The following is a 23,554-nucleotide window of genomic DNA, read 5'->3' on the forward strand; positions in this document are numbered from 1 at the left end:
TTTTAAAAAAAAAATAAAAAAAACTGAAACTTTTTTTTATTTTTTTCCTTTTTTTGTTTTTTTTTTAAAAAATTTAAATTTTTTAAACCCCCCCTTCAAAAAAAAATTAAAAAATTAAAAAAAATAAAAAAACCAAAAAATTTAAATTCCTAGTTTTTGATATTTATACAAAGATATATAATTATTTTTAATTTTTGAATAAAAAAAAACTAAAAAATTTTAGAAAAAAAAAAAAAAAAAAAAAAAAAAAAAAGTTATCATTAAAAAAATAAAAAAATTAAAAAATAATAATTTCTTTTTTTTATTTTTATTTTTATTTTTATTTTATTTTTTTATAGGCATCTTATAGTGCAATAGCGGAAAAAAAAGTAATATAAATTAAAATTAATATAAAATGAATATTTAAGTAAAATTTAAATATCTTAATTTTGGGTTTAAATAATGAAATTATACCCACATTTAATTTAAAATTTTCACACATAAAAAAAGCAAACGAGTCTTTTTATTTTTTTTTATTTTTTTAATTTTTTTTTTAATTTAAAATTTACTATGTCATTCTAGATATATAAATTTCAATTAGTTTTATATGGATTTCATGTTAAATTAGTATAGACTTTTCGAAGTCTTTTTATTCAATATCGAATTTAAAATATTTCCTTTTTAAAATATTTTTAATTAAATAAATTTAAAATTATAATTATTTTTTTTTTTTTTTTTTTTTTTTTTTTTTTTTTTTTTTTAAAAAATTTTTTTTTTTTTTTTTCAATTTATAAAAAAATTTTTTTTTTTTTTTTTTTTTTTTAAATTTTTTTTCAAAAAAAGGAAACAAACCATTTTAAACCCTACTTATTTATTTATTTATTTAATAAATTATATATTAAATAAAATTAATTTAATAAATTTTTAAAAATCAACACACAACAAAAATTTTTAATTTTTTTTTTTAATAAATTTTTCTCTATTGTTTTTAATATAAATAAAATATATATATAAATATTTTCAATTTTATTTATCTTTAGAAATATTAGTGTATTATAGTTATGGATATTCAATTTAATTTAATAGTTTCAGGTAATCCAACGAATAATGTACCACCAGCACAACAAATTTTATTAAGGTTATTATCGATTGGTGAAGGAGATATGAGTCAAGCATCTCCCTTAGTATCAAGAATAAGAGAATGTAAAAATAAAACCGAGCAGTTTAATAAAGAATTACTAAACTATGTAAAGAAAATTCAAGATAGTTTAAATGAATTGGTAAAAGATATCGATTATATAGACGATCCCAAAGTTCCAACATTTTTAAAAGAAATAATCAAAACTCATAGTAGTATTTCTTCAGCTTTGTTAAATGTCGAGCCAATGATAAAGTCACAACTAGAAACAATTACCAAACTTTCAGATCATGTACGTCCACCCACTGAAGAGCTTTTTAGAAAGAAAGCTCTAGATTTACTCTCAAAAAGACCAACCCAGAAGACACCAGAAAGTAAAAAAAATACTTGCACAATTTGTTTAGAAAATACAGCCGATATGTTAATTAAAAGAACTTGTACAGATAAAAAACCTAATAGTAGTGGCGAAAGTAATAATAATAGTAACAGTAACAGTAATAGTAATAGTAACAGTAATAGTAATAGTAATAGTAATATTAATAGTAATAGTAATATTAATAGTAATATTAATGTTATTAGAGATGGTTCGACAACTACTACAAATACAAACACCACAAATACAACCTCGAATACAAATACAAATTTACAACAACCAAATACAACAACTGGTAGAAGAGTACCAAGAGGTTTGAGCATGTTATTCCCAGGACTTGGTGTGGAGGCTAGACCCGAAAGAGAAAATCATAGAAAAACAACTTTTTGTGAAAATGCGGTTTGTCGTTGTGGTCCAACTATGTGCAAAGAGTGTTTAATTAAGCATTATTGGGTATCATCAGCAAATGGTTTTAAATCCTTTTCAACATGTGTATGTTGTAGAGCTGGTATGTAATACACTTTATTTATAATATTGTTTCTTTATACTAATTTATTTTTTATTTAATTTTAGAATTTTGTTTAAAAGATATTTATAATGTCGAATATGAAAAAGAGGAAGATGATATTAAAGAAATTGAGGCTACATTGGTTGGTAACGGAAAATCAAGTGCAACCACCACCACAACAACTACTAGCACTACAACAACAAATTCATCAAAGAAACGCAAAGACTCTGATAAAGATCATTCCAGCAATAAAAGACTTAAAGAAAATGAACCAAATAAAAAATCAAATGATAAAAAGCGAGAAGCTGATAAAAACGATTCATTAACCAAACATAATTTAAAAAGAGAAAGAAAAAAGAAGTCATCTTCAAATAGAGACTTAAATTCAAAAACAATAATAGTGGACAGTGATAGTGATAGTGATGGAGATGCTGGCGATGGTAAAGATAATAATTACGATAACAATTCTGGAAGTAGTGACGATGAAGACGATAGACCAAGAGTAAGCCCATTCAATACTTTTAAGAAGCTTATTAATTTTTGGAAATAAATGATCAAATAGAAAAAAAAAATTGTAAATATATTCAACTCACAAAATAACTATATAGTTCTGGCACTTTGTCAGATAACTTTTTTTTTTATTAATAGTTATTTTAAACTTTTAAATAAATATTAAACTTTTAGAATATTGTATTTCCTTATATATAGATGTATAAAGGTACAATTAAAAAAAAAGACTACATAAAATTTTATTTTAAAAAAAAAAAAAAAAAAATCAAAACTTGATCTTTTATTAAATTTTATTTTAATAATATCTCTTTGGAGTTTGATTATTGGATCTTCTATTTTGTTTTTGTTTTTGATCTTTTTGTTTTTCTTGCTTTTGTTCTTGTTTTGGCTCTTGTGTATCTTGTTCTTGCTTTTCTGTTTTGTTATTGTTATTATTATTTGGATTGAAACGTGGTTTACCTTTAAAAGTTTCTCTGACATGTGGTTTACGTGGAGCACCTGATGGAAGAATTTTGCCACTAAATGATGGGAATACGTTTGCTTTATAATCATCTCCTTCATCATTTTCTTCAAATAAAATTGTTTCTGTTGTTTTAGTACCAATTGTGCTAATGTTTCTGTTACTGCTACTGCCACTGCTGTAAATATTACCGGTACTGGAACTGGTGGTTGTTATATTAGAAACATTATTATCTATTTTATTGTTATTATTATCTTTTCTATCTTTTTCGGTCTTCTTTGTTGGTGGTAAAAATGGAGTTGATCTCTTTTCACTTTTAATAGGTGCATGTGAAAAAGAGGTTTTTGATTTATTATCATTTGGGATATTATTATTATTGTTATTATTATTATTATTATTATTATTATTATTATTATTATTATTATTATTATTATTATTATTATTATTATTATTATTATTATTATCATCAATATTATTATTATTAATATTAATATTAATATTATTATTATCTTTTTTATTACCGCTCTTTTTATTTTTTGAATCCTTTTTCTTTGAATCTTCACTTGCCTGACCTTCAACATCACTATCATTTTCAATATAGGTTTCACCATCTTGAACTTTGAAGCTTGAAAACTCTTCTAAGGAATCGTCATATTCATCATCGTAGATTAATTCATAATTTTTAATAAAGGATTTGGCTCTTTCAATATCGCTAGTATTCTGGAATTCTGGATTAAGTGATCTAAAATTAAAATATAAAGTTAATAATTGATTATTCTTTAAAGTAAAAAAAATTTAGATAAATATAAATACTTTTTACCAATATTTAATCTTTCCATTGATACTGAAAGTTTCTTTACACTGTCTTTAGGTGCTGATGTTGTAGTGGTTGTGGTGGTAGTTGTGGTAGTTGTAGCAGTTTTAGCAGGTGCTGTTGCTGTTGGGATTGTAGTACTATTGTCATTTGGTCTTGGTGAGGTTGTTTTAACTGGTTCAGATTTTAATGATTTATCCATCGATTTAAGGTGTTGAGGTAAAACTGAATCGTCACAAAGAGCATTGATAACCTGTTCAACGTTATTATTATAAAATTTCAAACATGAATGAACAAACCAATCACCAAGGTCTGGGAATAATGATTGAACTTGATTTATTTTGTCATAATCCAAAATAGTTGGTTTATTGATAATACCGATACCGCCTTGTGATTTTTCTTGTTGTTGCTGTGGTTGTTGAGATGATTGCTTTTTCTTTGGTTTTTGAACTGGTTTATCTGAAACTGATTTACCGATTAACTGCATAAAGTAAGTATAGGAAACTTGATCGACTGTATCATCCAAGTTAACAATATTTTCAATGAAATGCGATAATTTGTATGTCTGTTCATAGTCATATAGAAGAGAGGCACTGGCAATCGAATCAAAGTATTCATTGAAGAGCTTAGTTCTGTTATTTTTAGTTGATCCAATACATTGTTGGCTAAATGAAGTTATTGAGCCCAGGAATGAAAAGAATCTACGAGAAATTTCTTGAATTCCAGCTGGCTTCTTTCCACAGAGTTGGCATGGATCTTGGATAAGGAATTGTAATTGTTCAACTTTGATAAAGAAAAGGTGCTTGAAGATACAATGGAAAATATTTAAGATATGTTGTTTTAATGGATCATAAATACTTGGGGTTAAGGTATTGCTATTGGTTTTATTTAATAGTTTTTGGTTTTCTCTGTTGAAAATTGGGATTATATATTCATAAAAATAGGTAAGCCATGATAAAACACCACCAACACCACCTTCTTCATTGCTATTGAGACTTTCATCAAAAATTGAATGTGTACCCATTGGAAACAATCTTAAAAATGTATTAACATTATACACTATATCCATTAAATAATTATCTTCTAATCTAAGCAAATCTAAATAACCCTAAAAAAAAAATTAATAAATGATTGATTTTAAATTGAAAGTTTATATTATCATATTTACTCTATTTAATAAACTTTGATTTAAATCTGATAATGATTTTGAAATTAATAACATATGTTGGTCTAAATCTGAATAAAATTTTTTTTGAGTATCAAATAAATTTTGTAACAAATTTGATACATTCGATTTTGAGTGAGGGGAAAATAAAGTACATATATCAAAGATTTTTGGGATTGTAAAAAGCTTTTGTTCATAAATAGTATCTGCATAATAATTTCTTGTTAAAAAATTACCAGATTTCTCTTGTTGCATTGACATTCTGAGCAAAACTAAAAATACACGACGATATAATATCTTTTTTGAATTTATGAAATCATGAGAACCTCGTTTTGATAGTTGTTGTTGTTGTTGTTGCTGTTGTGATGATTGATCGACTAGTCTTATATGTGGTTGGCTATCTCTTTCAAAGAAACGAAGGAAACTATCTAAAAACTCTTGTAATGATTTATTATAAATGCAGTGGCTCCAAAAAACATTGTATTTGTATTTTAATAGATTTGAAAGATCTGAATTCATAAAGAGTAAACTTTCTTCTGATGAACCTGACTCTTTATTATCAGTTGGAAGAAATGCTATAAAAGATAATCTAAACTCTTCATTATTAATCCAATATGGATCAATATCATTTCTTTTTTCCAATTGACCTAAACTGTTCTTAATTAATGTATATAGTTTTTCTGATCCCAACCCTAACTGATGTTTTTTACTTTCATTTAATAAAATTTCATTCTCCTTATCTAATGAATTCTTTTCGACAAATTCTTTATTATCTTTTTCTCTATTTGCTTTATTTGCTAATTGTTGTTCTCTTTCTTTTTTATCTAAATAATCTTTTTTAGTTAATTTAACTTTGGGTTTTTGATTCATTATAACTATACTGTTTTTATTATTATTTTATTATTTTATTATGTTATTGGTATCGTTTATTTAGTTTTGTTTTATTATTTGTTAAATTAATAAGATAAAAAAAAAATTAAAAATGAAAAGAAAATTTTTTTAAAAATTTCATTTTTAAAAAAAAAAAAATAAAAAAATAAAAAAAAAATAATAATAATAAAATTGATAAAAATATTGGAAAGTTAGCATATAAACAATTATTAAACTTTATCTTGAGATAAAAACTTCATTATCGCTTTTATCATCTACGGAATCTAATAATGCAAAATGGTTTTGCATATTCTATTCCATGCTTTTTTTGATTTGGAGCCCCCAAAATTTTCTTAATTTCAAATATAGTTGAATATAAAACCTAATTCTAATGTTGACTTTGAGACTAAAACTGATAGTTCAATAATTACTATTGTTTCTTTTAAACTGATCATTTTTTTATTTGATTAAAAAAGTCTTAAATTTAAAAATATGGTTTGCGGTAGTACAATTAATATTATTTACTATATAATCTCTATCTCCATCATTTGAATTATGTAACTCCCTTGAAATAATAATGAGCACGAGAAATGATAATAACTTTGGTCACAATCCATTTTTTTCTAAGAAAGTGTAAATCTTGCGGTCAAATAACCGATAAATATTTTGGTACTTAACAATAACAATAACAATGATTTTGAAATATATTTTTATTAATTTTAATCAATCTCAACCCATATTGGTAATAATTCAAATAATGATCATTCTATTTCTTTAAATTATTTGTTTTTTTTATATATAAAAGAAATTTAGATAAAATTAAAAACAATATAATAATAAAACAATAAAATTTTAAAACTTTATTCTTTTAGAGGAGTTTTTTCACATATATTTTTTTTTATGGATAACTATGAAATATTTTTAATTATATGAAAAATTAATATAAAAAAAAAATTAATTTTTTTAATTAAAAAATTTTTCAAAAAAAAAAAATTAATTTTAAATAAAATGAAGTGGGTTTTTTTTTTTTTTTTTTTTTTTTTTATGGGTATTTTTAAACATGTCCAATAATTGGTAATATTACCCAAATATATATATATATTTATTTTTATTTCTTTTTTTATTTTTTTTCTTTTCATTTCTTTTTTTTATAATTCTACAAAATGACCCATCAACATCTCAGTAATATTACATATAAAGTATTAACACCAAATATGGTCCCTAAGGTAGTAGATTGTGTTGTAAAGAGTTTTTCAAATGATCCATTTACACAATTACTAAAATTAAATCAGCAAAATTGGATTCAAATGTCCCATATGTTTATTGACAGAGCTGCCCAAAAAGATTACAGTTTAGTTGCCATTAACAATCAAGATCAACAGGTCATTGGATGTATCTTATTAGAAGATTGGAAAGAGCGTCAACCTCCAACATTTCACACTGGCTTAGATGAAGTTTGGGTAAGTTTAATTAAATAAATATGAATCTAAATTAAAAAAACATTTTCTAACATTTTTTTTTTTTATCATTATATAATATAGAACCCAGTTAAATCAATTTTTGCACAATTACACCAAGAATATAAACAGCAACATGTTAATAATATTAAATTTGGTGAAGTTATCCATGCACTCTACTTTACTTGTGTAACTCCACAAAATAGAGGAAAGGTAAAGAAAATATAAAAATTTAATAAAAAAAAAAAAAATAATTAATTAACATCAAACATCATTACTATTTAGGGTGTTGCATATGACATGTGGTATCACAGCACAGATATAGCAAGAGCATATAATTTTCAATATATGGTTGGTGAAACATCAACTAGAAGTGGAGAAAGACTCTGTGAACACATTGGTTTTACTCAAAAAGCAGCTATTCCTTATAATAAATTTAAATATGATGGTGAAAGGATATTCTCCAAGCTTCCACATATAAATACTGATTTCGAAAAGCTAACTATGTGGGAAAAGAAAATCGTTTCAAACTTATATTAAGCATATAACCCTCAATGTAACAATAATATAATAATATATAAAAATAATTTATAATAATAATATATCCAATGTAAAACATCCAATTTCAAAAACAAACAAGCCCGCAAGCAAAAAAATAAAAATAAAAATAAACAATTTAATTTAACCAATACACTATTTGTAAACATATATAGTTTATTCATTCTAAATTAATTAATCTTTTTTTAAAATTAATTTGGATCTATAACATCATACAATAACAAATTCATTAATTTATTATTGCTGTTATTTTTGATATGGTTTATTGTTTAGTTGTGGCTGTTTTCGTCGTTTTCGATATTGCTATTGTATTTAATTTAGTTGGCTGTACCTAAGATGTCTAATTTATAAATTGTAATTCTACCAAAGAAATCAGTGCTTTGTGGGAATAAAATTTTAATTTGTTTTACATTGGTGTTATTTGATTCGACTGGGAAATTTTGAGTAGTATTGATATCTTTTGGGTAAAAATAACAAGAGTGAACGAAATCTTTAGAGTCGTTGGTCATAATTAAAATTTCGCAATCTTTTCCAACAAATCCACCTTGAAACATAATATTCACTTGTTTTACTGTAACGTTTTCTTGGGCAAATTGAATGACTATGGACTGTGGTGAGCCTTGGTGTGAATTCCAACATGTTTCATCACTACCATCAAATAGAAATTCCTTGCCATACTCTTTAGTATTTTTATTTAATACGGAGCTAACCCTAAATTTGTAACATATTTCATTATATTAATAATTTATTTTTTTTTAAATTGTTTATTATAATTTGTTTTTTATTTTTTTTTTTGAAAATTTAAATTAAAAAATGTAATCGTGGTGTGGTGATGCATTTGGATTTTTTTTTTTTTTTTTCAAAAAAATCCACACTTTTTAAAAACCAATTATTTATTTTATTGTTTTGGTAAATTTCGGTAACCTTATATATGTGTGTATATTTTTATTATTTTTTTTTTAAAATATTAAATTAACATAATATATTTTGATTTATTTGGTGTCATGTTGTTATACATACTTGGATTTATAATCACCAACGAGCAATGATTCCATTTTAATTTGAATATTTAAATAAAAAAAAAATAAAAAAATTAAATAAAATAAAAAATTATAAAAAAAAAAAAAAAAAAAAGTTTTTTTTAAAAAAATAGAAATTTTTTTTTTTTTTTTTTTTTTTTTTTTTTTTTTTTTTTTAATTTTTTTTTTTAATAATCTTTTAAAAAAAGGAACAAATAAAAATAATATTGTAAAAGTAGTGATACTATTATTTTATATTTGTTGTATATATTTTTTTTGTAATATTTTTTAAAAAAAAAAAAAAAAAAAAAAAAGAAAAAAAAGTTTTTTAAAATTTAAAAAAAAAAAACTTGCACCTATCATTCCCACCCAATCACATACACACAAGATATAATCACTTACACACAACACACACTCACACTTACTTACTCACTCACTATTAATTTAGCTACCCAAATTAAAAACAATAAAATAATTATTTTTAAATTAATTGTTAATGTTTTTTCTTATCAAATTATTTTAAATAATAATTAGTATTGTTAAATTGTATAACCAAATAAAAAGATCAGTTATATAATAGCGTCAAATAAACAAAAAAAAAAAAACATATTTTAATTAATAAGATAAAAATAATTAATATTAATTAATTTTATTTTTTAAAAAATTAAATTTTACCAAAGTAGCTTCGTTTTTTTTTTTTTTTTTTTAAATTTTAAATAATAATTATAAACCCAATAATACTTCAATAATACAACAATATATACAATAAAGAATGGTTTTAATTAGAGAATACAGAATTCCATTACCAATCACTGTCGATGAATATAAAATTGCACAACTTTATATGGTTGCCAAAGTCAGTAAAAATCATACAGCAAATGGTGAAGGTGTAGAAATTATAGATAATAAACCATATTCCGATGGTGCACTTAATGGCCAATTTACACATAAAATTTTTCATCTTGGTAACAAGCTACCAACTTGGTTAAGATCATTTGCACCAACATCACTCCAAATCGAAGAAAAAGCATGGAATGCTTACCCTTATTGTAAAACTACATACCAAGTAGGTGTATAATATAATTGATACTAAAAAAGGTAGAGAATAACTAATACTAATACTATTATTAAAATAAAGTGTCCTTTATTAGGTGATAGATTTTCAATCTCAATTGAAACTAGATATGCCCCAGATTCAGGTACCCAAGATAATGTAATAATCATTTAAAATTTTTTTTTTTTTTTGATATATAATTTTTCCGATCAAAACCAAATCAAAAAAAAAATCAAAAAAAAAAATAATTCCCTAATTTTTTTTTTAATGTAAATTTAATTTTATATAGTGTTTAAATTTAAATTCAGAAGAACTTTCACAAAGAGAAGTCGATTTTATAGATATAGCATATGATCCAATTGATGAAGCAAGATATAAAACTGAAGAGGATCCAGTTGTTTTTAAATCATCTAAAACTGGCAGAGGAAGATTGCAAAGAGACTGGATAGGCTCAACAAAGCCTATTATGTGTAGTTATAAAGTTTGTAAAGTCGAATTTAGATATTGGGGTATTCAAAACAAAGTTGAAAATTTTATTCAAAGAGTAAGTAAAATTTTAAAAATCTTGTTTTTAAACACAACACTAACTTTTTTTTTTTTTTTTTTGTGTGGGTGTGTATAGAGCGCAATAAGAGATATTCTTTTTATGGGACATAGACAGGTATTTTGTTGGATGGATGAATGGTTTGGGATGGACATGACTCAAATTAGAAAAATGGAGGAAAGCGTCAAACAAGAGTTAAATCAATTAATTCATAATAAACAACAACAACAAGCAGCACAGGCAGCACAACAAAAAATTTATACTCCCCATTTTACCGATTCATTACAATAAAATATATAATAATTTTTTTTTTTTTTCTCAATGTAACTACACATAAACTTTTTATTTCTTTATTTATTTCTTTATTTTTTTAGATATATAAATAATTTTTTTTATTTATTTTTTTTTTTCTAAATTTTTTATTTATTTTTTTTTATTTTTTTTATTTTTTTATTTTTCATTTTTTTTGCAATTTTTTTTTTTTTTTTTTTTTTTTAATTTTTTTATTTTTATTTATTATATGAATAGATTTACAGCTATAAATTAAATTAAATTTAAATTAATTATAATTTAAATTAATGTATATATTATTAGATTTTTAATAAACATATTATTTTTTGTACACTTTATATATATATCATAGAAATTCTATTTTAACATTTTTATTGTAACTAGTTTTTAAAAGAAATTTATTTTAAATACCATTATAATAATTATAATAAAATAGTTTTTTTATAGTCAGTCGGAAAGAAAATGAAATTAATAAAAAAATATATCGAAAAGGATTTATCAGGATATGTCAAATTACAGTTAGAGGAAGAGGAGGATTTATGGCATTGTTATAATTTAATTAGTGTTGGGGATCAATTGACAAGTTCAACCGTAAGAAAGATTCAGAAAGAGACAGCAACAGGTTCAGTAACCAGTGAGAGACAGAAATTAAAATTAACTATATTGGTAACTAAAATCGATTACGATGGAAATTCAAGTTTATTAAGAGTTAGCGGTTCAACATGTGTAGAAAATAGATTTATTAAAATGGGTTCATATCATACAGTCGATCTCGAAATGAATCGTGAGTTCCAACTTTTCAAACCAGAATGGGATGCAATATCGTTGGATTTAGTAAAGAATGCTACTGATATAGGTCAACGTGCTGATGTAGCTGCATTAATTATGAACGAAGGTTTAGCAAATCTTTGTTTAATCACATCCGCAATGACCGTTGTTAAGGGTAGAATCGAAGTTCCAGTACCACGTAAAGGTAGATCAACCAATGATAACCATCAAAAAGGTTTAGAGAAGTTCTTTGATGTCATACTTCAATCCATTCAAAGAAATATAAATTTTCAAGTTGTAAAATGTTTTATTATCGCAAGTCCAGCTTTTGTTAAGGTAATTGGTTGGTTGTATAGTACTCTATAATATTTTCAAATTAAATTAATTTTAAAATTATTTTATATATATATAGGATAAATTTTATCAATATATGATGGATCAATCAAGTAAAAATGATTTATACAAAGAATTTAAAGCAAATAAATCTAAATTTATTCTTACACATTCATCATCGGGTCATAGATATTCATTGAAAGAGGTATTATCAGACCCTGCAGTTATCCAACAACTTTCAAGTACAAAAGCAGCAAGCGAAGTTAAAATTTTAAATGATTTTTATGATATGTTAAAAAAAGATCCAAATAGAGCATTCTATGGTTTTGAACATGTTAAAAAAGCAAATGAAAAATTAGCAGTCGAAACACTTTTAGTAACTGACGAATTATTTAGAGGTAAAGATGTTAAAACTAGAAAGAAATATGTAGATTTGGTTCAATCAGTTAAAGAAAATAAAGGTGAAGTTAAATTATTTTCAGGTTTACATGTTACTGGTGAGCGTAAGTTTTTTAAATTATTGTTTTTATTTTAAAAAAAATATTATATATTAATACATTATATTATAATAGAGCTATCAAAATTATCAGGTGTTGCAGCAATTTTAAGATATCCATTAGAATTAGAGGACGAGGAAGAAGAATACCACCCAGACGAAAATGAAGAAGAAAACGAAGAAGATGAAACAAATGGAGATGACGATAATTATGACGAATATACATCAAATAGATAAAGAATAGATGAAAATTAATAAATAAATAACAATACCCTTATATAACATTATGACATTTTTTTTTTTCATTTTGCATTTTTACTTTTTTCTTTTTTTTTTTTTTTTTTTTTTTTTTCTAAACAGATTAAAGTATCAAAATGTCAAAAGAATACTCCATTTTTTTTTTTTTTTGGTTTATTTGACAGGGAGATTCTTGAGAATTTAACAATAAAATCAGTTAGAAAACTTTTCATTTTAATTTTTTTTATTTTTATTTTTTTCATTTTTCATTTTTTATTATAAACAACAGGTAACTAATTAAACAAATAAAATGATTGAAAATAAATTCGACATTAAACCTTTAAAAGATAATTTCAATTTAAAAGTTTTATCCGACACATTAAATGAAGCATTTAGCGACTATGTTATTAAATTTGTCCTCAATGAAGAATTGTTAAGCCAAAAAATCAAAGCTGAGGACATTTCAATAAATCTTTCAAGTTCAGTTTATGATGAAAACAAATCATTGGTTGGCTTTATTTTACACGCTGCTGATGACAATGAAAAACCAACTAAGCTTTATAATAGTGTCACCGGTGTGGTCCCTTCTGCAAGAGGAAGAAGACTTGTTGAAGAACAATATAAAGCTATGGTACCAAAATTGAGGGAGGATGGCATAAAAAGTGTTGTACTCGAGTGTATTGATACCAACGAAAGAGCAGCTAAAGTCTATAACCGTTGTGGGTTCAAGGTTTCAAGGGTTTTAGAGTCCTATAAAGGTGATTTGGATATTAAACCTTTAGAACAGTATTTAAACAAAGATATAAACATTGTCCAAGTTACCGAATGGAGCAAAGATTTAGAAAACTTTTTAAAAACATACTCAGAAGTTAAACCATCATGGTCCAATACAACCGAGTGCATCAAAAGAGAATTTAATCTAAATAAAAATAAATGTTGGGTTGCATTCAATAATAGTAACCCAAATGAAATTGTTGGAATGATTTCAGTATGTGTTTCAAATAAAAGAATAAGACACACTTTGGTTCATCCAAACTATAGAAACAAAAATATTGCAACCAATCTTGTTTATAAAATGGTTATGGAAATGGACGAACCACAAAACGTCCATTATACAGTATCTAATATTGAAAAAGGTAAAGGAGATCCTTTAATCAACTTTTATACCAAGAGAATTGGTTTGCCACACTTTGTAGCACAAAACGAGATGGAGTTATTAATATAAATAAAAGCTTTAGTTTTTTAAAACCAATAATAGTTTTTTAGATTTTATTTTTTTATTTTTATTTTTATTTTTTTTTTTTATTTAATTATTGAACTATATTTTTTCTGTTATATTTTAAAGCAATAAAAACTATTATACGATAAATAACTGATAAACCTATCATTACACCAAGAGAATGACCAATGTTTATATCTTCCCAAGAGTACCTAGCTAGTACCTCCTCGCCAGTAGAAGTTGGACAAACAGTACCATTACCATCCAATGATTGAGAGCCTGGGCATGAAAAAGTTCTTCCTCTTAATTCGTTTGCGGAATAAACTTCACTTGCCCATTTTGTTGGTAATGCATAGTTAAAGTATCGGAGGATGGAGGGCATTTGAGCTGTTGGTCTAAAGAATCCAGAGAGAATACTAAATAAACATAAACTGATATTTGCGATGGTTGTTGCCAAGTTTATATTATAAAACATAGAGCATACAAATAGTCCTACTGATTCACCACAAAATGTTAAAAGAAATACCACTAAAAAGAAAATGAAAAAAGAATCTGCTTCTAATTTTAAACCTAGTACAAAATATGTGATACATGAAAATCCCAATGATCCAAATATATTAAATGGTATTTCTAATGTCATGTAGGAAAAAAAGAATGAAAATGTCGAATATAACCCATCATTTCTTTCACGATAAAATAAATTTCTTTCTGTTGGAACTGTAAAAAAAAAAATTAATATGAATTGTTATTTTTTTTAAAAAATAATATTTAAATACTTTACATAAAGCAATGCAACTTAATAATGAAACAAAAATTAAAGATAATGACTGATATAGGAAACCTACGGTATTTTGAATACCATTTTGATCTCTATCAATTCTTAAAAAACATAATGCAAGCATTATAGCAAAAGATACCACTTGCGATACTCTAGTGATTGCTGCATCCACGTCTCTTAAGTGATTGATATATGCCCTTTTCGATAAAATTGGGATTGTATAATAAAATGGTTTGGAGTCTCTTAGTTGTGATTTTAATTCGTACTTTGATAATAAAATTTCGTTATTATTGTTTTGAATTGGTGATATATTGCCACTTGAAATTGAGATACTATCTTTTTGCTGATCTGAAAGGTTTTTATTGCCAATATTATTTACCTCTTCGATTTTTTTTTTTAAATTTGAAAAAGATCCCGATATTTGAAAACTATTTACCAATTGATCCAATCTTTGAGTTGATTCATTTTCTAATACCTGATTTCTATAGTCTACTGAACAAATATCTATAAAAAAATCTGCAGGGTTTTCTAATTTTGGACATGGGTAACCTATTGTCGAAAAATAACCAACCATTTCATTACTTGGACCATTATACACCAATCTACCTTTGGATAATAACATTACTTTATCAAATATTTTAAAAATTGAAACCTGTGGCTGATGAATAGTTGTAATGATTGTACGGTTTTGAATACGGGCTATTTTTGAAAGTGTTTTGATTAATTCAAATGCTATAGAACTAGATAAATTAAAAATTAAAAATTAAATAATATGTTAATAAAAATTTAATAAAAAAATTAATAAAAATTATAATTTTGGCCTACCTATCTAACCCAGTTGTAATTTCATCAAGGAACAATACTGATGGATCAGTTAATAATTGGCAGCCTACAGATAAACGTCTTTTTTCACCACCTGATATACCATGTTTACCATTACCACCTACTCTGGTATCAGCACAGTCCTTAAGGCATAACTCACTAATAATACTTTCGACCCTTTTTAACTTTTCTTCTTTTGGAATGGATGCAGGCAATCTTAATAAAGCAGAAAATACCAAAGTTTCCCTAACTGTTAGATTGGGTAAAGGATAATCTTTTTGCATTACATAGCCAACAGTTTTACGAATTAAATCTGGTGATGGATTAAAACTATTAAAGCATATATCACCTTTTACCTTCATCTCACTCTTTACATATCTTCCCGAGAGAGTATTTAACAAAGTTGTTTTACCACTACCAGAGCCACCTAAAATTGCACATAATTCACCTGGTCTAATAATTGCATTAATATTTTTTAATAAGCTTTTATTTGGTTTGGGTTTAGATAAACCAATTTTTGAAAATAATTTATCACTACTACTGTTTTTTAATTGAACATTTAAATTATTAATGGTAATTGTAATGGGTATACTATTTTTTCTTTTTTCATCATATACTGATAGGTCGTGGTCTTCTGAAATATCACTTATTGGTACAATATATGGTTTTGAATTTAAATTTGGTGAAAATGAATTTGGTGAACAACTACTAGTAGGTGAGTCATAATCATTTATTGAAATATTATTTAAAGAGTTATTTGAACCATAGGAATTATTTGAAGTTTTTGAGCTATTTGAGGTTTTTGAGCTATTTGAGGTATTTGAGCTATTTGAATGTCTTTTATTATTATTATCCATTTTTTCCTATTTTTTTTATTGAGGAAAAAAACAATAATAAAACCTAATTGACAATAAAAAATTAAAATACAAATAAAAAATTATTTCTATAGCTAAATATTATTGGTTTAATTTATTATTACATTATAAAAAAAAAAAAATTAAAAAAAATTTTATTTTGTGATCACAACATGTTTACATAAATGCTTTTTGAGATATAAAAAGGTTTTTTTTAAATGGTGTTATTTTTGGGAAATATTGTTGGTTTTACTCAATAAGAGCTTTTGTGTGGTTGATATTGTGCGGGAAATTCGGAATTATAAAATATTTTTTTTATTAAGATATTTTTTTTAGATTATTTGAATTTAAAAATTTATAAAATTATATAAAAATTTATAAAATTATATAAAAATTTGCAAATATAATTGATATAAAAAATGTAAATATTGTTATTTTGTTGGAGTTATTAATATTGTTATTATAACCATTATTAATTATTACTATTTTGTCAAAAAAAATAAGTTTCCATCTTTTAAAATAAAATAATTTGGTATAGAATAAAAAAAATTAAAAAAAAAAAAACAATATTTAAATTTATAATTAATTACCATTTTTTTCAAATTCGTCTCATTTTATTTCCATCATCTTTTATTTATTTCTTGTTTTTCTCTTATTATTTGATTTATTTGAAAACGTAAGTGGATGCTTGAACAAATTTACCACCTTTGATGATAATTTTAAATAATTTAAAAAATATTTTATTTTTTTTTTTTTTATTTTTTTTTATTTTTTTTTTTTTATTTTTTGAATTTTTTTTATTATTTTTTTTTTAAATTTTATTAATTTTTTTTATATATTTTGAATATAAAAGGAAATATTAAAAACTAAATCAAAACAATATTCACATAATCATTCAAAATATTTGTACGAGAAAGATAGAAAGAAAGGGTTTTAAATATAATAATAATTTTAAAATTATTATTTTATAATAATAATTTAAATTAATTAAAATGGATGATTCTATTGCATTAATGTTTAACAATACTTTACAAAAAATCTTTAGTACAAGTTCTAGAAAGAATACACATTTAAGAGATTGTTGTAAAGTTGCACAAGATACAATTAGAGACTCACCTTTATTTTCAAAATCAGATACTAAACAGTAAGCATTCGTTTTTTCTTTTTCATTAGACTAAAATAAAAAGAATAAAGGGTTTATACTAATTGAATCTCTATTTTAAACAGCGATATAAAAGAATATGAACTTTTAGCTAATAAATTATATTTACCAATGAAATTGGCATGTGAAACTAAAGAACCCAAAATAATGACTATTGCATTGGATTGTTTAGATGTAAGTTTATTAACAACAGATTAATATTAAAAAGAAATATAAAATTAATAATTAATGTTGTTTTATTTAGAAAATGATGTCATATGGTATGGTTAAACCTCAAGTTGTGGACGAAACTTCAAGTGAAAAAAAGAAATTAGTCGAAAGTATGGTAGAATTAATTGGATCATATTTTAGCTTTCAGGATGAGAATGTCCAATTACAAATTATCAAAGCATTATTAACCTCAGTAATTACACCAACATGCGATGTGCACGACACCTGTTTGATGAATGCAATCAAAACTTCATATAATATTTATTTGGTTAGCACAAATAAAATCAATAGTACCGCAGCAAAAAGTGCATTGTTTCAAATGGTAGATAGTGTATTACAAAAATTCGAAATTGTTAGCCAACAGAAATTAAATCCTTCAAATTCAAATAATATAGCGATATCAAATGAAGAAATGTAATTATAATCTGCCAAATAATTATTTTTAAAAGTTTAAATAATATTAATTTTTTTATTTTTTTAATTAAAGTAATTTGTCATATCAATCAAATTTATCCGATGTAATATTATTATTTAGAGCATTTTGTAAACTTTCAACCAAAGATATACCAGATGGGTAATTAATCAATACTTTTTATTTATAAAACTAAATAATTATTAAAACCAAATTTACTAATAAATTTTTTTATAACAGATTACATGCCGACTCACATGAAATGAAAAGTAAAATGTTATCATTAGAATTATTATCTAGAATTTTAGAAAATCCATTACCATCATTGAAATTATCAGAGAAGTTTATTCAAAGTTCAATTAAACGATATTTATCAAACTCATTATTAACAAATGGAACCAATCAACATTTACCAGTTTTCAAGTTAACATTAACATTATTCCTTTCATTGATCATTCATTTTAAAGAGTATTTAAAGGAAGAAATTGGTTTATTTTTTAGCAAAATTTTATTAAATGTTTTATCATCACCAAGTTGCTCAGCGAAACAAAAGTGGTTAATTTTACCAGTTCTCTATGAAATCTGCAAGAATCCACAAACTATTGTCGATATTTTCGTTAACTATGACTGCGATCCAGAAAGAAAAGATATATTTGAAAAAATGGTTTACGAATTATCAAGAGTAGCTCAAGGAACAATTACAGGCGATCAAAGAACTTCTTCATTGGATGATATGAAGTTTAAAACTTTAGGTTTAGAATGTATAGTTACAATTATGAAATCATTGGTAGATTGGTCAAAAGAACTCTATGAAAATAGTAATGTCACCAAAATTAATAAAAAATTAACCTCAAAGGAAGATTTAAGTAGTGGTAGCAGTGGTGAATCAACTCCAAGAAAGAAATTATCATCATCAACTTCATCATCATCTTCGTTGAATGACAAGGATTTATCATCAATGTCACCATTAGAACAAGGCATATATAAATTTAATCAATCTTCAAAAAGAGGTGTTGAATTTTTAATTAAACAAAATATAATCAAAGAGTCACCCGAAGATATTGCACAATTCTTTAAATCAAATATTTCAAATTTAGATCCAAAAAAAGTTGGTGAATACTTAGTACAACAGTAAGTTATCATTATTTTTATTATAATTATTAAATGGGTTAAAAATAAATACTAATTTTATTTTTATATTTGTTTAGAAATTCATTTAATTTTAGTGTTTTATTCAAATATGTGGAATTATTTGATTTCAAAGATATGAATATTGACGAGTCGTTAAGAAATTTGTTATTTGGATTTTTATTACATGGCGAAAACCAATGTATTGATAAGATTATCGAAAAATTTGCAGAAAAGTATTTTAATGATAATTCAAAATCATCAATTTTTTCAAATGCTGAGTCTGTCTATCTTTTATCATACAGTATAATTTTACTTTCAACTGACCTCCACAACCCATCAATCACTTCAAAAATGACAAAATCAGATTGGATCAAAATGAATTCTAAAAGCAATAACAAACAAGATTTTGAAGAATCATTTTTAATTGGTATTTACGATAGAGTATTAAAAGAACCATTCAAAATTATTAATGATGGTAAATATATATTAATAGTAATGATTGTAATATTTTTAAAATAAATTATTAATTATTTTTTTTAAAAAGATTTAGCTTTAGACAGTCAAGAAAGACTATTAAGATTTAATAGAGAGAATGATTATATTGCAAAACAATGCCAAGAATTAATTAAAGCTAAATTATCAAAGAAATCAATTTTTTATAAAGCAAGAAATATTGAACACGTTAGACCAATGTTTTTATTATCATGGTGTTATGTTTTATCAACTCTTAGTGTAGTTTTAGACGATACTAAAGATAAAAAAGTTATACAGCTATGTTTAGAAGGTTTTTCTTATGCAATCAGAGTTAGTTGTATCTTTTATATGAACGTAGAAAGATCATCGTTCATCACCTCTTTATCGAAATTCTCCCTATTAGACTCAATTAAAGAGCCCTCATTAAAGAATATCGAATGCGTTAAAACCTTATTATCAATCGGTATTTCTGAAGGTAACTATTTACAGGATAGCTGGCAACCAATTTTAAAATCAATATGTATTTTAGAAAGATTCCAATTATTTAATAGTATAAAAAATCAAGATAATAATTTTATAAATAATAATGATGAATCTTTAGTGCAATCACCACACCAATTATCATCACCACAGGTTCATCAATCACCAATTATAATCAATCATCCAGATGGTGAATCACCACAATCCAATTTATCACATCCACAAACACCAAATATGGTTTTAAGTCCAACAATGATCCAATATAATAATATTGAAATTGCCATAAAGAAATTAATCGAAGAGAATCAATTGTCATTCGATAGCAGCCAAATCGAAAGAATCTTTACAAATACTTCAAATCTTTCCGATGATTCGATTGTTACATTCTTTAGATGTCTTTGCGAGGTCAGCGAAGATGAAATTAATCATTACTCTCGTAACTATAGTTTAATTAAATTGGTTGAAGTAATCGAATACAACTTCAAAAGAATCCGTTTAGTATTTTATAATATTTGGGAAATAGTTGTTCAACATTTTACTAAGGTTGGTTGTAATTCAAATATTGAAATCGCTCAACACTCCATTGACTCATTAAGACAATTGGCAAATAAATATTTAGAAAAACAAGAGTTGTCCCATTATAATTTCCAAAATGAATTCCTCAAACCATTCCAAGATATTATGAAGAACAATCCATCAAATACTATCAAAGAATTAGTAATTCGTTGTGTAGTTCAACTTTCAATATTAAAAGCTAAAAATATTAAGTCTGGTTGGAAAACTATCATCAATGTACTTCAATCAGGTTCAAAAGTTCAAAATGAAAATATTGTAACACTCTCTTACCAAGGTTTAGAACAAATAATTAACAAGAATTTCGATTTGGTCGAAGATAACTTTTTTATCGATATTATTCAGTGTCTTTCATCGTTCTCTAGCCCATCGGTACACTATGCAAACATCTCAATTAAAGCATTAGAATCCTTAAATGTACTCTCACAAAAAGTAGCACCAGATGATTCACCTTTCGATAATATCAACGACATCAATAGACTATTAATTCCAATTTTAGAAGGTACTGCACAATCAATTAGCCACGAAAATGAAAATGTACGTAAATTATCATGTGCTCTTTTATTTGATTTGTTTAATATCAAGGGTAAACAATTTGACGATGATATTTGGCAAAAAATAATCAATCAAATTATTTCACCAATCTTTTCAAATATTGATTTAACCAATAAATCAAATACAGAAATGTCTACTCAATGGTTAAAAACAACATTCCCAATTTTACTCAATTATCTTATTGAGTTTTTCATTAAATTTAATAAGGAGCTTAGACAATACTTAGATACAGTTTTAAATTTATTAGAGCCCTTTATTTGTTGTTCAAATGAACTCTCTTGTCAAATAGCCATCGATTTTTATGCTTTATTTATTTCAAAATGTTCAAATTATTTCACAAATGAATTTTGGTGCACATCCATTATCGATTCAATTAATAGAGTTATAAATAAACTATTAGTTTCAAAATTAGTCCATCCATCAAATAATAATAATAATAATATAAACGGTAATGATAATAGCAATACATCAATAACCTCACCATCAGTATCAGCAATTACTCCAGAAACACCAAAGAAATCAAACAATTCCACAGCAGCATTCAGTCGTACATTATCATCATTAAAACCATTTATTATTACAGAATACGAATCATCATCAATCGGAAAAGAAATGAGAGATAATTTAATTAAATTTGAAAAGACAGAACCATTTTTATCAATTCATAATTGGAATACTGCAATCAAATTCCTTCAAAAGATAACCGAAGTTTGTAGCGAACTTCAATCAAAAACTCCTTGTAAATTTAGTGTTCTTTTAGTAAAGAATTGGGATATCGTTTTCGTTTTATCCCAAAGAATCAACTCTGAAATGATATTTATTAATCACTTTGGTGAAGCCAACTCTCAAAACTACGAATGCTCAGCACTTTCTCTTTTATTGGCATTATTATTTGATATGTATTCATCCGAACCAATCAACGAAGATAATATTAAGAAATCAAAAGAAGCTGAAGATATTTTATCAAGACTTTCTTTAGGTATATTAAAAGAAAATTCGTTATCAACCTTAAATAATAATAACAGTAATAATCAAAACAACAATAATAATAACTCCATTACCTCACCAACTACCTCAACAACATCATCTTCCTCAACATCATCCAACACAACTAGAATATTTAATAATAATAATATTAGAGTTATTAAAATTATTTGTCAAATTTTACAAGGTTTTACCAATTTTAATGAAGAACAATTTAAAAAACACCAACCTTCATTCTTTATGTACTTTATTGACTTGTCATTACACGATAATGTTGAAATCAGACAAAACCTTGCCGATCTCATTAAAAGATGTGAAAAAGATTTACCACAGGTCATTTTACAGAGCTCTGCCCCAACTCCATTAGTATTACATCCAGCTCCAACTATTGGCCAAAAAAATATCCCTTCAAATAGATATAGCGCAAACTATCAACAACAAGAACAACAAGAAATTGCTGCTCAAATTCACTCAGATGATCAAGTTATAATTGACGAAAATAATTTAGAAAATAAAAGCATCGTTGAAAAATTAATCGAAAAGGATGAGGAAGTCGTTGAAGAAAAAGAAATTAATCAAGAAATTGATCAATTAAAACAAGAATTAAAAGATGATATAAAAGATGAAATTGTTGAAGAAATTAAAGAAATTAAGGAAGAAATCAATGAAATTAAAGAAGAAATCGAAGAAGAAATTAAAGAAATTGAAGAAATTGAAGAAAAATTAAATGAAACTAACGAAGAATTAAATTTTAAAAAATCAAATGATAATTTAGATGTCAACAATAATAATAATAATAGTAATAATAGTACAAATATAAACCAAATTTCAGATGACTTTACCTCGATCGGTGGCTCAAATGAAACTTTTACAGATGATGGTTTTATTAATATAAACGATGCCAATACCGAAGAAAATGATCAAATGGATGTTGATATTGAAATCGAAAATAATAATAAAGAAAACGAAGATGTTTTATAAAATAAAACAAAAAAATTATTAAATAAAAAAATTATTTATATTAAAAAAAAGAAATATTTTAAAGTTAAATAAAACTTTGGTTTGTTTATTTATTTATTTTATTGATAATTAAATTATGATTGTAATTGATTACTTTTGATAATTTTAATTTTTTTAAAAAAGCTGTATAAAAATCTGTATAATCTTTACTGTTAAATTTGTCATATTTGTTTTTTTGTTGTTGCTTTTGGCCAATGTTCGAACCAGTTTCTAATATTATCGATTACATCCCATAAAACCTATATATAATAATATCCAATTTGTATTTAGTAAAAATGGTTAATATTTACTTCAAAAGTAATTCAA

General features: G+C 24.4%; 9 protein-coding genes across 9 annotated transcripts; 6 read left to right on the forward strand and 3 right to left on the reverse strand.

Moving 5' to 3' along the window:
• Positions 1-971: 971 nt before the first annotated feature.
• Positions 972-2,548, forward strand: DICPUDRAFT_97536 (uncharacterized protein; the record flags this gene model as incomplete). The annotated part of the gene is made up of 2 exons (XM_003286826.1): positions 972-1,998; positions 2,064-2,548. Exons 1-2 carry the CDS (start codon positions 1,041-1,043, stop codon positions 2,546-2,548), a joined length of 1,443 nt encoding a protein of 480 aa, XP_003286874.1. The 5' UTR covers positions 972-1,040.
• Positions 2,549-2,803: 255 nt separating this feature from the next.
• DICPUDRAFT_150888 (uncharacterized protein) lies at positions 2,804-5,817 on the reverse strand (the record flags this gene model as incomplete). The annotated part of the gene is made up of 3 exons (XM_003286846.1): positions 2,804-3,710; positions 3,782-4,890; positions 4,951-5,817. 3 exons carry the CDS (start codon positions 5,815-5,817, stop codon positions 2,804-2,806), a joined length of 2,883 nt encoding a protein of 960 aa, XP_003286894.1.
• Positions 5,818-6,980: 1,163 nt separating this feature from the next.
• DICPUDRAFT_31630 (uncharacterized protein) lies at positions 6,981-7,814 on the forward strand (the record flags this gene model as incomplete). Its single annotated transcript, XM_003286827.1, has 3 exons — positions 6,981-7,277; positions 7,359-7,487; positions 7,560-7,814. 3 exons carry the CDS (start codon positions 6,981-6,983, stop codon positions 7,812-7,814), a joined length of 681 nt encoding a protein of 226 aa, XP_003286875.1.
• Positions 7,815-8,149: 335 nt separating this feature from the next.
• DICPUDRAFT_31641 (uncharacterized protein) lies at positions 8,150-8,887 on the reverse strand (the record flags this gene model as incomplete). The annotated part of the gene is made up of 2 exons (XM_003286847.1): positions 8,150-8,543; positions 8,853-8,887. 2 exons carry the CDS (start codon positions 8,885-8,887, stop codon positions 8,150-8,152), a joined length of 429 nt encoding a protein of 142 aa, XP_003286895.1.
• A 736-nt stretch (positions 8,888-9,623) lies between these two features.
• On the forward strand, positions 9,624-10,740 carry DICPUDRAFT_31644 (uncharacterized protein; the record flags this gene model as incomplete). Its single annotated transcript, XM_003286828.1, has 4 exons — positions 9,624-9,917; positions 9,990-10,064; positions 10,195-10,449; positions 10,528-10,740. The coding sequence occupies 4 exons, from the start codon at positions 9,624-9,626 to the stop codon at positions 10,738-10,740; spliced, it is 837 nt and encodes a 278-aa protein (XP_003286876.1).
• Positions 10,741-11,202: 462 nt separating this feature from the next.
• On the forward strand, positions 11,203-12,574 carry DICPUDRAFT_87353 (uncharacterized protein; the record flags this gene model as incomplete). The annotated part of the gene is made up of 3 exons (XM_003286829.1): positions 11,203-11,844; positions 11,921-12,344; positions 12,414-12,574. 3 exons carry the CDS (start codon positions 11,203-11,205, stop codon positions 12,572-12,574), a joined length of 1,227 nt encoding a protein of 408 aa, XP_003286877.1.
• Positions 12,575-12,884: 310 nt separating this feature from the next.
• Positions 12,885-13,799, forward strand: DICPUDRAFT_77757 (uncharacterized protein; the record flags this gene model as incomplete). Its single annotated transcript, XM_003286830.1, has 1 exon — positions 12,885-13,799. The coding sequence occupies one exon, from the start codon at positions 12,885-12,887 to the stop codon at positions 13,797-13,799; it is 915 nt and encodes a 304-aa protein (XP_003286878.1).
• Positions 13,800-14,067: 268 nt separating this feature from the next.
• ABCG25 (uncharacterized protein) lies at positions 14,068-15,881 on the reverse strand (the record flags this gene model as incomplete). Its single annotated transcript, XM_003286848.1, has 4 exons — positions 14,068-14,510; positions 14,575-14,811; positions 14,905-15,311; positions 15,397-15,881. Coding segments are annotated over 4 exons (1,572 nt in total), but the record flags the coding sequence as incomplete, so codon positions are not given.
• Positions 15,882-17,239: 1,358 nt separating this feature from the next.
• DICPUDRAFT_47060 (uncharacterized protein) lies at positions 17,240-23,251 on the forward strand (the record flags this gene model as incomplete). Its single annotated transcript, XM_003286831.1, has 7 exons — positions 17,240-17,391; positions 17,475-17,583; positions 17,654-18,033; positions 18,107-18,193; positions 18,272-19,162; positions 19,240-19,637; positions 19,707-23,251. The coding sequence occupies 7 exons, from the start codon at positions 17,240-17,242 to the stop codon at positions 23,207-23,209; spliced, it is 5,520 nt and encodes a 1,839-aa protein (XP_003286879.1). The 3' UTR covers positions 23,210-23,251.
• Positions 23,252-23,554: the final 303 nt, after the last annotated feature.

This window comes from Dictyostelium purpureum, assembly GCF_000190715.1.
Source record: "Dictyostelium purpureum unplaced genomic scaffold DICPUscaffold_82, whole genome shotgun sequence".
Classification (NCBI taxonomy): Eukaryota; Evosea; class Eumycetozoa; order Dictyosteliales; family Dictyosteliaceae; genus Dictyostelium; species Dictyostelium purpureum.